Below are 13,120 nucleotides of genomic sequence, written 5' to 3' on the forward strand. Positions count from 1 at the left end.
ACTCAGCTATAAGAAAGAATGAAATAATGCCATTTACAGCAACACAAATGGACCTAGAGATTATCATACTAAGTGAAGTAAGTCAGAAAGAGAAAGACAAATGCCATATGATATCACTTATATGTGGAATCTAAAATATGACACAAATGAACTTACCTACGAAACAGAAATAGACTCACAGACATAGAGAACAGACTTGTGGTTGCCAAGGAGGGTGTGTAGGGGAGGAATGGATTGGGAGTTTGGGATTAGCAGATGCAAGCTATTACCCAGAATGGATAAACAACAAGGTTCAACTGTATAGCACAGGGAAGTATATTCAGTATCCTGTAATAAACTATAATGAAAAAGATTAGGAAAAACTATATATATATAACTGAATCACCTCGCTGTACACCAGAAACGAACACAACATTGTAAATCAGCTATACTTCAATAAAATAATTTTGTAAAAATGTAGACATTTAAATACGCTAGTCTGGGGTTCGAGAGAGAGGTCTGAGCTAGAGACATAAATTTGGGAGTCCAGAGCATACAGATGGCATACATATTGGGCCACTGCCTCTCTCAATGAGAATGCACGGCAGTAGGGCAGACAGGAGCTGTGCACTGGCTGCAAAAATGGCTGTGGTCACCGAGTCCACATGTAGCTGAGTAATGGGAGTACCCAACTGGGATGCATCCAAGGGATGTAGCATCCCCATTACAGAGTGGATCTGCTGTCAATTTCCTTCTCCCACATCCCTGCCCAATCCACTATCCTGTTACCCAGCTCTGGAAACTATCATCTTTCCGAGAGTGAGCTTCTGTCATTAAACACTCCCATTTCCCAGGAGGCAGAGTGAGAAGCTGGAAAGAGCAGGTGCTTTGGACTCAGCAGACGTGGATTTGAATCCGGGCTCCAGGTTTGTTTCCCTGGGCAGTTTGTGACTTTACTTAACCACTTCTGTAAAATATTATACTTGGATAATAATGCCCTTATGATAGAATGGATGATAGGACACTGTGAAAGCTCAGCACGTAGTAGGTGCTCAGTAAACGTTAGTTTCTTTTTTTCTCAGACAGATTTGGAGTCTGGGACACTGGGGAATACATTTTATGTCTCACGATCAGGCTCCCAGGTAGGGAAGGGGCTGAAGCCATCACAGCCATCTCTGCTGCAGGATCAGCTTCACCATACCTTGGCGTCTGGCCCAGGATGGGACCCAACGTGGTGGTCAGCATCTGGAAGCAGCAGAATGTGGACTGGGTGGTGGCGGTGCTGCAGGGGGAGCGGTTGAACGTGACGGGCACTGTGTGCCACATGGGGAGGGCTGAGAAGCGGGAGTGGCTGTTGTCCATGCTGAGGGGCCAGGGATGGGGGTGATACAGGTGTAGAGATCAGAACACACAGACCCAGCCTAGGGAAGTCAAAACACTCCTTAAGATAATTTTGGATATTTCCCAGTGCCAGACATATACCAACATCCCATCACATTAGTGTGTGAGGTGTTCAATGTTGTTATAACAGCTTTACGGTGGGAAACAGACCTTAAGTGTCAGGGATGATTCTGAACCGAGCTCTGCCTCACTCCAAAACCCACATTCTTTTTTTTTTTTTTTTTCTGCGGTACACGGGCCTCTCACTGTTGTGGCCTCTCCCATTATGGAGCACAGGCTGTGGACGCGCAGGCTCAGTGGCCATGGCTCACAGGCCCAGCTGCTCTGCGGCATGTGGGATCTTCCCGGACCGGGGCACGAACCCGTGTCCCCTGCATTGGCAGGCAGACTCTCAACCACTGCAACACCAGGGAAGCCCCCAAACCCACATTCTTAAGCATGACTGTGGCTCTGCCCCTGGCAGGTCCCTGCAGGGTACAGATGCCCGAAGCCTGGTGAAGCTGGGACAATGCCCATGACAGGGGCTGGTCTGTGGACCGGAGCAGGGGAGATGCCAGGCTGGGGAGACCATCGTGGTCACTGTGGGAGTGGGCACTCTTCTTGGGGGCTCACAGAGAAAAGGTTGTTTTTGAAGAGCCTTAAAGGACAGTGGGAATCAGCCAGCTATGTTTTCCAGAGAAGAGACACCAGGTACATGGAACTTAAAGGGAGGAGGTTTCTGGTCCACAGTTTCGTCTCTTCCTCACCTTCTGTGCTGCCTCTGTCTCCCCCCAGGCCCTAGAGTCCTGGGGGCATCAAATTCCTGGTGTGAGTGCTGCAGTCAACCCCCTGGTGGGGAGCACCCTGGGGGCCGGTAAGCTGGTGGGGGACAAGGTGTGGCCCGGGAAGCATGGAGCTGTGAGGTTCTCTCCGTCTCCCAAATCTACTCACACACCTGCACGTGTTCCCAGCTGCCCCCTGTTCCTTGGAACCACCGCCCCCGGTCCCAATGGGTAGAGCACACCTGGGCCAATCTGCCCAGGTGGCCAATGATGCTGCAGACCTTCTCTACTTCAGCCTTCCTCCAAGCGCAAGGTGTGACGGGACACACCCACTCAGGGCCGGATCCTCTCTCCTGGCTCAGAAACCTGAGGTTGTTGTAGTCTGGACTCACTGGCACCCATTCTGATCCCTCCAGTCTGGCTGTCCCAGGGACACCTCACCTGTCCTCAGACACGGCTGAGAAAAGGGACCCTTGCCCGGCATCCCAGATGGAACACACTAAGCACAGCAGGGACTCCTGCTGCCTCTGCAGACTCCCTGCCCCTGCTGTTCTGAGGGCACCATCCTGACCCCTCCCCCGATGTGCGCAGAGGTGGGTCCTGCGATCAGCCAGAGCCGTTCCCTCTTTCCTCCTTGTCGAGTCTTCCTCCGCTGACCACCCCTTCCTTCCTCTCCTTGCAGACCCTGCCCCACTTTCTCTCTTTGGTTCTCACATTCCCTGGCTCTCCCAACCAAGTTCCTCTCCCTCCCTCCTTTGCCCAGCCTCAGGCTTTTCTAGGAAAGCCAGATTTCCGCATCTGCCCCTAAAGACAGCACCGTTGTTTACCTTGTGCAAATTCTCACCTCTCCTCATTAAAGCAGGCACTAACACCCCAGCTTTCCTAACGTCCTTTCCTGATAACTATTTTCACTGACCTGGTTCTCTGGAGGGTGATGTGCCATGAGGAGAGTCTGGCGTGAATGACAGTGAGGGGTTCGTAAGCCAAATGCTCCTGGTGGGCGAGCAGGTCCCTCAGACCCCTCCTCCGCACTCTGGGAGAAGAGCACCCACACCCACAGCTCCTCCCCATGGGACTCCAGGGAGCGGAGGTGGCTGCTTCCCCACCCTGTTCTGATTGCAGATCCTGGTCGTGAACGTGAGGTCCCGGCTGTGCTGCTGAGCCAGGTGCTGCCCCTCGTGGAGAAAAGGGGGGAGGGCAGGGAGGGCCCGTGGAGTTGGGGGGACTCAGCCTTGCTGTCCTCTACACCAAGGGGACACTTGGGGAAGGAGCCCTCAGTGGAATATCCCAAGGAGAGGAGGTAGAAGGAGTGTGCTCTGGCTGCCAGGGTCTGTCCCCGTCGCCTCCTGAACCACATCTGCAGGCTACTTTGTCCCCGGGGATGTGGCCAATACAGCGAAAGGGACTGTCCGGAAGGAATGTGGCTGGCAAATTCCAAACCCACAGAAGAGCCCCAATCACCCCTGACAGGTTGTGTCCTCTGAGAATGGCAGGCCAGATGCCAGGCCCAGGGCCTGGTAGTGTAACCCAGAGAGCCAAACCCCTCCAAAGAGGCCAGAGGAAGTCCCTTCAGTCCCTCCCCTGCACGCCTCTGGTAGCCAAGTTTTCCCCCCTTTGCTTTTCACCTCTTCTTGTCTGAATCAGAAACAGTTCTAGATTTGAAACTCAGGTGACCCTAAACGCATTTCTCTCCTATGGGAGTGGCTGTCCCCTGGGCTGCTCCGACCTCACCCTGACAGCTGCCTCCAGGCTCCCAGCTCTGTTCTCCAGAGACCCAGCTACTGATTGGCCCTGCCCCTGTGACTGGTTCCAGGGAGTCCTGGGCTTTCCCAGCAGGGGAGGCTGTGTCAGCACCCTCTCAGGCCCAAAAGATTTTACTTCTCCCCAGAGACCCTGGCCCCATCCCCAATGTCCCTTCTTCTCCCATTATAGCTCAGTTCTGTCTCCTCGTCAGAAGCCCATTTTCTGGGACCACCTGCTTCACACCTGTGCTCACCTTTTACCTCATCACACCTGTCTGTCTCCTCACAGGGAGGCTCTGTGGTGCTCGTTGCCACTGCTGCTGTCTATGTACCTCCACACAGTGAGTGGGGAGCTTTGGAAGGGGGCAGTGGAATGGATGCCAGGGTGTCGGGGAAGTGAATATTGATCCTGTGTGATAAAAATATCCAAGTACACAACACTGAACATCTCTCTGGTCCACACTTAAAATCACACTCATTGCCTTTATCTCATTCAAACCCCACACCCCCAGGGCTGCCGTGGATGGTTGTACAGGTTGTTCACTGTGCAAAGGCACCAGGTCCAGGGACAGGGACAAGTGGGAGCTGAAATCCAGTCTATGCTCTGCTCGCCAAGCCACGCACCCTGGAGAGGTACTCTATTCTCCTGAAGGAAAGGGGTGTCTTGAACATGCATTCACCAAGTCTGGCACCAGAGGGGCTGTATGGGCTCAAAGGAGAGTTCTTTTAAAAACTCACACCAGGGGGCAGTATAGACATGGCATTCCTGTGACTATCGACAGGCAGCGCTTATAAACCACATAGCAGATGAGGAAATTGAGACCTAGAGATCTTAAGTGACTTGCCCAAGGTCGACCAAGTCATGGTACATCAGGGGTCTGGCCTTGGGTCTCTTCAGTCCCATTCCCTGACCTCGCACCTAAGCTTTTCTCTCTGGGTCGAGCATAGACCAACATAGCCTCTGCCTTCCTGAACTTTCTTTAAGCCCGGGCTTCATCCTGCTCCTGCTTCAATTTTGTTCCTTGGTAATTCCCAGGGGTGGAGTGGCAGGCGCGTCTGAGTTGGGTCTAAGGGAGAGCAGGTTTATCCTCCACAGCCCTGGAGGTCCAGCAAGAGCTCCTCCCCTCACTGGCAGTGTACTTTTACTGTTTCTTTTTCCTTCTTAGTTGCTGGACCAGTACCACCAGCAAACTGCCCCACTGGGACTTACCAAGTCCTTGGCTGTGGAGCTGGCCCCATAAGGGCATCCGAGTGCGTGGTGTGTCTCCAGGACTTGTCAAGACTGACTTCAGCCAAGTGGTGAGGATTCGGCAGCTGCCAGCAGTTCCCATGCCAACCACCCTGTGCTTTCCCCGGCTGGGCAAGCCGCTCGGGGCTCTGAGAACAGCAGCCTCTCACTTCTCTGTAGCAGAATCAGGGCTCTGGCTTCTGTGAGAAGATCCAGTGGAATCCCCAGCCCCGGCCCTAAGCAGGGTCATCTTCGCTGAAAGGCACACATCTGCCAAGAGCAGCCACTCTTTTGCCCGTCACAATCCTATCTAGCACTGACTCTCTGAATTTTTTCAGGTTGAATATAATCTGGCTGTGCAAAACTCTTTTAAAAATCTCTGTGGATCGCAGAGGTAGGTGGGGTCCCCAGAGGAGACAGGACTCTGATTGCATCCTGGCTTATCAGAAATTCCTCTCAACGAGTCTGGGGTTGCACAGCCTGGGAGCCGGGAGCTGGAGGACAGGAGGAGCCTGGGAGGCGGGAAACAGGGATGGAGGTATGCTGGGCCCTCCCGCCAGGTCAGCAGGGAGACAGAGGTCAGAGTTCATTAGCACAGGCACCGAGACTGCAGTTCTGTCCCCCTTCCATGCAGGGCAGGGCAGCCAGAGGACCGTGGGGACTCTGTCCTTCCTGTGCTGTCCAGACGCCAGCTACATCACCGGGGAGAACGTTGTGGTGGCCCGCTTTTCCTTGAGGCTCTGATATCCACCACCAGGACCGGAGGCTGTTGCTCTGGGTTTGGATATTGCATTTCGTCCTGGGAACCAGATGGTGATTGGCTAGGAGAATGAAGGCCAGGCCTCTAGGAGGTGTTGTAGGTGAATTCTAAGACAAATCTAGTGTAGGGTATGGAGGTGGGGAGACAGAGTTGCTGCTGAGCAGTTGCTGAGCTGAAGTCTTGATTGATTTTTTTTTCTTTTTTTTACTGGCAATGAACTTGTTTTGAAACTCTTAACCTCAGCTTCCTTGTGAAGATGGCAAGTATGAGCAGCTGCCTTGCCTGCAAATGCTATCCCTGCGTCAGTGGTCCATCTCCTCACCACTACCCCCTTCCTCAGGAGATCCTTCCTCCGCGCATGTCACCAGCCCTCAACTGAAACCGTGTAACTCTGATTGGGACCTGAGCCCACGTGCCAGGACTCAAACCTGGCCAAAACCCTGCTTGGGACTCGAACCCACGGTCTTTTAATTAGAATTACTCACCTGGTGTCTAGACTTACTGAGGCTCAGGTTCTTTGTGTCTCAGCACAGAAGGAATTCAGTGAGAGACAAAGTGATAGGTAAGAAGTGGATTTATTTAGACAGAATCACACTCCACAGGCAGAGTGTGGGCCATCTCAGAAGGCGAGAAAGGCACCAGGGTATGGGGTTGTCAGTTCTTATAGGGGTGGGTAATTTCATAGGCTAATGAGTGGGAGGAGTATTCCAGCTCTTTGGGGAAGGGGTGGGGATTTCCAGGAATTGGGCCACCGCCCACTTTTTGATCCTTATGGTCGGTCTTGGAACTGTCATGGCGCCTGTGGATGTGTCATTTAGCTTGCTGGTGTGTCCCAGTGAGCGTATACTGAGGCTCAAGAGCTAGTGGAAGTCTGCCACTTGTCCACTATCTTGGACCCATTTGGTTCTAATCAGTTTATGTCATGTCCTCGGGCTATGTCATTCTTTCAAAAGTTGTGCCCTGCCCCCTTCCCTCCTGTTTCATCCTGAGATGCGGAAAAAAGTCTTTGCCTGGGGAGTTAGGGAGGTGGTAATTAAATGTCTTGCCCAGTCTCCCAGGAGCACACCCAAGAGCCTATCCCTCACAAGGTTAGTGGCTCCAAGAGGAGATTCACCTCCTCTTAGATGTCTCCCTCCCCACCTCCCTGCCTGGGAGCAATGGAAATAACCTGGATGAGGAATGGACGATCTGCTAAGAGTCCTTCCTCTGCCACTGTCTTTACCTTTTCTGGTCTTCATTTTTCTCAGCTATTAAATAACGGGTTGGATTAATAGCCCCCACCCCTGCCCCCCTCTATTTTTCTGTGAGACTCCCTCTGTTTCCTGACCCTCTAGCTTCTGGGTCCCAGTGGTCTCGGTGGTTCCAGCTCCCCTCAACATGTGCCACTCTGAGCCTTGTCACCACCGCAAGGTTGTGGCCTCTCTCATAAACACGTTCCTATCAGGGAGCAAAGGAAGCTGGAGAAATCTGGGTGCCTCAAGGGGCGGTGGCTCAGACAGACCCCCAGCTTCACCCCACACAGGGGGTGCCCTTCCAGTCAAGTGGCTGTTCCAGTCCTCACCCACATCCTCCTCAGAATTCACACCACCAGCTCCACCACCTTCATCAACACCGAGCCGTGAACCTTCCCTCACACGCCTCCATGGCTGGCCCAGGCCCCCAGTTTTCCCCAATGACTTTTGAAGACTGCCACCACTCTTTCCTTACAGCTTCACTTTTATTCACTCTGAGCAAGGCCCTTGCTGCACACTTCACGGAAAGAACAATGGCAATAATGAAACAGGAGGGAAGGGGGCAGGGCACAACCTTTAAGAGAATGACATAGCTCTAGGTCATGACAAAAACTAGTTAGAACCAGCTAGGTCCAAGATGGTGGAAGATTTGACTTCCAGTGGACCTTGAGCCTCATTATATGCTCATTGTACTACATTAGCATATGCTAAATGACACACCCACCAGCACCATGACAGTTCCAAGGCTGACCATCAAAGATCAAAAAGTGGGGGATTTCCCTGGTGGCACAGTGGTTAAGAATCCGCCTGCCAGTGCAGGGGATATGGGTTCGATCCCTGGTCTGGGAAGATCCCACATGCCATGGAGCAACTAAGCCTGCGAGCCACAACTACCACACGCCTAGAGCCCGTGCTCCACAATAAGAGAAACCACCGCAATGAGAAGCCTGCACACCGCAAAGAAAAGTAGCCCCCACTTGCCACAACTAGAGAAAGCCTGCCCGCAGCAACGAAGACCCAACACGGCCAAAAGTAAATAAATTAATAAATTAATTTTTTAAAAAAGTGGGGAGTGGCCCAATTCCTGGAAATCTCTGCCCCTTCCCCAAAATAGTTGGAATAATCCTCTCACTCATTAGCCTATGAAATTATGCAGCCCATAAAAACTAACCATGCCATATTTCGGGCCTCTCACCTTCTGAGATGGCCCTCACTCTTGTCTGTGGAGTGTGTTTCTCTCTAAATAAATCTGCTTCTTACCTATCACTTTGTCTCTCACTGACTTCTTTTTGCAACGAGATATCAAGAACCTGAGCTTTATTAAGTCCTGAGAGGCGCAAGAGGGAGGGAAGGGGATATATGTATATGTATAACTGATTCACTTTGTTATACAGCAGAAACTAACACAACATTGTAAAGTAATTATACTCCAATAAAGATGTTTTTAAAAAAAAGACCTGAGACCAGGAATGTGATATCAATTAAAAGACCGTGGGTTCAAGTCCCAATCTGAGTTGCATGGTTTCAACAAGATGGTACTCATCACCCTTCCCCACTCTGGTCTAAAACTTACTTGCATTGCTTCTATTCCTCCCCGAAAGCCCACACATCAGTGAAGGAGGTGCGTGTGTCTTCCCTCTCCAGGGAACTCCTTCCTTACCCACTTGGGATCTCATTCACTCCCACCCCTCTAGGCACCTCATTCCTTGAAATTTCTTCTCTCTTATCTGCAGCTTCAACCTCTCAGTGGTTTAAAGACAAAACCAAATCATCCAACAAACAAAACTCATATCTCTGATTATCCTGGAGCCATTATATTATTTCACTCCTTCCTGTAATAGTTCCTTGCTCCTGTGCCCTCTGCGGGGGTTTTCTCATCATCAGTGCGCATGCTGAAGTTTTCTTTTCCTGCCTTTTGGGGTGTTTAGGAATTTAACATGCAGATCGCTGCTGCTCTCCACATACTCAGATACTCAGCAGGGTCTTCAAGGGTTCTTCCACAGTCACAGAAGTAAGCCTCTAAGTCTGTTGCTGTTTTATTTTTTGTTTTTTTTTCTTGTCTGTCTCAGAAATTGTTCATTTCTGCACTAAGTCTACAGGGTCCCGCCTATGGGTTTCATGGCCTGCCCGATCACCTATTCTGTCATTTGAGTCCTGCGTCAAGGAAATTTTCCTTAGGTATCTGGGGATTGGGGGGTGGGGGGAGATATCTGCCATGGATCTCCTTTCTGATTCTGGAAACAAGTTAGTGTCTATAAGTGTCACCTTCCAGACAGGCTTCCGGGACACACTCATGACATTTCTCAAGAGAGTTTAAAGTGTGCTACCCACAGAACTGGGGAGGCTCTCTCGGCCTGACATTTTGGGGCCTTAGTCATCCATCTGGGGCTCCAACCAGGCAAAGTAGTTTCCCCAGCTCTCCCCTGGTGGGTATCCCAAGGCTCATGAAGGGGCAATCTGTATCCCACAGCCCCAGCCAGGAAGCATTTGGCCACCATGGTAAGGAGCCATGCCTGGACATGAGAAGTGGAAAACCTCACACCCATTGGGGGAGCAAGGGAATTTACAATATTGGAATCCCTTCAGTAGGGCCTCCACAATACGGATTGGTATTTCCAAGCTATCTATACGTGTATATGTAGAAGAAGGGTCATAACAAGGGTTACAAATCACTATTTCCCCATCAGCTCCCAAGGAGCTCCATTGGCTTCACAGACTTTTGCAGGAAGGACCTTTCTCTACACATTGTTGCTTCTGCTCATAAAAGAGGACACTTTGTAGAACTCAGCCCTTTCAAAAGTGTCGGTGGGGAAACACACACCCTTCGCTCTGCCGCCTTATTCACTTTCCCCTATAGATAAACTGATCTGTCCACATTACTGATGGGGGCTTACAAAGGCAAGGCAGTGTCCCCTGTCTCTTCCCCTTGGGCCACCTGAACTTAGGTGGGCTCAAGTGACCTTTCTAGTCTCTAGTGAGCAAGGCTTGCCATGTCTCTGTTCTGGGTTGAAGACGTTTGACCTGAGACTTGCTGGGCACATCAGGTCAGCTCTACTCCGCCAGTTACCTTCCATTTAAAGATGAGGTAATGGAAAGCCTTGTTCTCTAACTTAGCATTAACGGTATGAAGGTGACCCTGACTGTGATTCCATCTGTCCCCTTTGGTGTGAGAGAGGACTGTGATCAATAACTAATGGTCCGGAATACTTATATTTCAGTTTGGGAGAAAGTGATAAATAATAACTGTGAGTCCGTGGGGGCAGATTAGCTCAAGTCAGTGTATAAATCATAGTTTATGAGCTATTTTACAAAACCCTAAGATGTACTTATGGATCATCTTAAAACAAGATATCTCATTTGTACCTAAGTGGTGTGTACAATTTCGTAGAGTTTAATTTCTGACGGTTCTGTCCTGCTGGGGATTTTACTGTAATTGTCGAGGTGGGAGCAGGTTAGCAATAGGGTTTGTGGCATGGGTTGGCTGTTACCAGGGCTGACACTGCTCCCATAGATGTCTGCACATCTTGCTCTTTTGTCCTTGATATCCCTCAGACCATCCTTTCCTTCTAGAAAGAAGCACATATGTGCCTCAAATAACTGATGTACAGTTAAAATACATATTGTAATTGATCTGTGTATTCCTAACTTGCCATCCCTATCACCATCTGGTTTTATGTCTACCTAGGTGTACATATTGTTATCCACCGTCTATCATACCTCAATGATCTATTTATCTGTCTAGATAACTGGCAACTTCCTGCGGTTCAACTAAACATCTGTCCCTTCATCCATCCTGCAACCTGTTCGGGTAACGACCCGCTCTCCTTAGGACCCACCTGCTCCAAACCGTTAGCTCAACCCCTCGTAAAAGGGATTACAGAGGTGAGTGGTGAAGGCCACCTGAGTTGAGCTCCAAGGCTACTCCACCTGCCCATCTTTCACCTACCCTGCCAAGCATGTGTCCGGCATTGAGGATGACAAGTGCTGGACCAGGAGTGCCCAGACAAGCAGGGAGGGGGTTCACAGGCTGGATGGCCCTGGGAAGAGGAAGCGAGGGTGTGTGTGAAAGGAAGAGGGGTGGGTAGGACCGTCTCCAAACCTCAGTTCTGTTCCTGAGTGGTTTCCCCTCTGGATCTAGGTCCTTATCAGAAGCTATTTTTGCTTCCTTCTCTTCTGCTTTTGGCTCTTCCTGGGCACAAGCAGCAGTCAGTCAAACAAACAAGAGCCACCATCTCTTCCCCCCCCGCCCCCAGAATAGTCCAGGTCTTCCTTTCCCCTGGTGACAAGTCAGGCTGCCCTGGGGCTCCCACCAGGTAAGCAGTGGAAACACTGTGGTTGCGTTTGGGGTGGGGACACCTCAGTTTTAAGGCCTGCTCCTATCCTTCTTGCTAGACGTGAGGTCAAAGTCTCCATTATGATTTTGAGTCAGAGGCAAAAGACTAGCCCAATGGATGCCAAATTGGCCAAAAGGCAAAGCCGGTTCAAAAGCTCCAAATTTAAGGAATACATTTCACTCAGCTTTACTAGCACAATGTTAAAAATTGTAGCCAAGTTTTATATATAGTCAGGTGGAGATTTTTTAAAAATTTAGGTACTGTGACATTTCTAAATTTTTTCAATAGGCGTAAATTCAAAAAACGTCTTTAGGTGAGATGCTTGGTTAAATATAAGGCTGTTTATCATGAATTTAATGTACCTTTCAGGGCTGGAATTGGATATTTAACAGCAGTCATGTTTTCTTAAACAAAATAGAGACATATGGCTTGAAAAATGTATGCTTATTTGTGGGAAAAATGGAACAAACACTTGAAAGTGGGACTTTTCTGGAAAATCTGGGTCATAGAGTTGTGTATTTTTTTAGAGGATCCATGTGCCATCAGCAGAGCCCAAACTGTTTAATAAGACTTTAGCCTTTTTGTTCTGTGCTGGGCAATCTTGAGCATCTCAGTTGCTCTGGGCTCAGGTGCAACCAAGGGTGGTTTTGTTGCAGAGGCAAAAGGAATGGACATTCTTTACCAGCTACTGGAAATGTAAATCCAATGTAAGTTATTATGTTATCCATGATATATCATTTTTAGTTGGTAGTGTTTTTGAATCAAATATCTGTAAATGCCAAGAGTAAAACAACTCTTCAACATATGTAGTTATTGCTGTGTTCATTAAGGCTTGGATTCATATTAATTCACTGACTCTTTCACCAGTTTCTACTGAGAACCAAGTAAGTGCCAAGTATGCCATAGGGTTTGGGGGTATGGAAAACAAAGTGGTCCCTGACCTCAGGACGCACCCAACCAGGTACGTAGATAGGTATATCGACACGTCGGAACATGGTAAGTGCTGTAACTGAAGGATGAGCTGGGTTTGTGGCCAGATGGACAATAAGCACATCAACGACTATCACCTCCTAGTCTAGGTGGGATAAGAGGAGATGGAGGAGTTAAACTAGGGAAACAAGAAGGAGAATGACATTCCTGACAGGGGAAACGGCATGTGTAAAATTGCCAGACATTTAGGGAACTTGGTTTGGTATTCCTGGGGCTCAGACACAAAGAAGAAGGAGCAGTGGGAAAAGAAGATGGAGATAAGAGCAGAAGCCAGAGTCAGAAATCCCTCAATGCCAAGGTGGGAAAACTGGACCCAGTCTTGAAGACAACAGAGGGACAGTAGAGGGAGCTTTCTTATCCAACATTTTGTGTCTCCCAGCTTTACGCAAGGAACTCAGACTAAGTTCCTGGCCATGTTCAGGCCTGAGACATGATCTTCTGTCCCAGACAGTTGTTGAAACTCCGGACTCTGCGCTTCGAGTGTCTCCATTCACTCATCACTGAGCATCTACTCTGTGCCTTGCATCACACTGAGTAATGCTGACACAAGATTGAATAAGAAAAGTGAATTGATTAGTGTAGCATCCTGCTCTAACAGATAAAATCCAAAATTGCAGTGGCTTAACACAGGGGTCAGAAACTGCCACCCACAGTTACCAGACTGCTATCTGTTTTTGTAAAGTTTTATTGGAA

At 49.6% G+C, this 13,120-nt stretch overlaps 1 protein-coding gene across 1 annotated transcript in view; it reads left to right on the forward strand.

The window, feature by feature from the left end:
- Positions 1–1,198: 1,198 nt before the first annotated feature.
- The window catches only part of LOC149750253 (dehydrogenase/reductase SDR family member 2, mitochondrial-like), a 98,968-nt gene continuing 87,046 nt past the window's right edge, over positions 1,199–13,120 (forward strand). The window contains exons 1-3 of the mRNA XM_089906257.1: positions 1,199–1,282; positions 2,155–2,253; positions 3,264–3,278. Coding sequence (XP_089762383.1) covers positions 1,199–1,282; positions 2,155–2,253; positions 3,264–3,278 — 198 coding nt within the window. The remainder of the gene's footprint in view (positions 1,283–2,154; positions 2,254–3,263; positions 3,279–13,120) is intronic.

This window comes from Delphinapterus leucas, chromosome 2, assembly GCF_059928025.1.
Source record: "Delphinapterus leucas isolate spDelLeu-1000000601 "Yukka" chromosome 2, BTC_Dleu_Yukka2, whole genome shotgun sequence".
NCBI classification, from domain to species: Eukaryota; Metazoa; Chordata; class Mammalia; order Artiodactyla; family Monodontidae; genus Delphinapterus; species Delphinapterus leucas.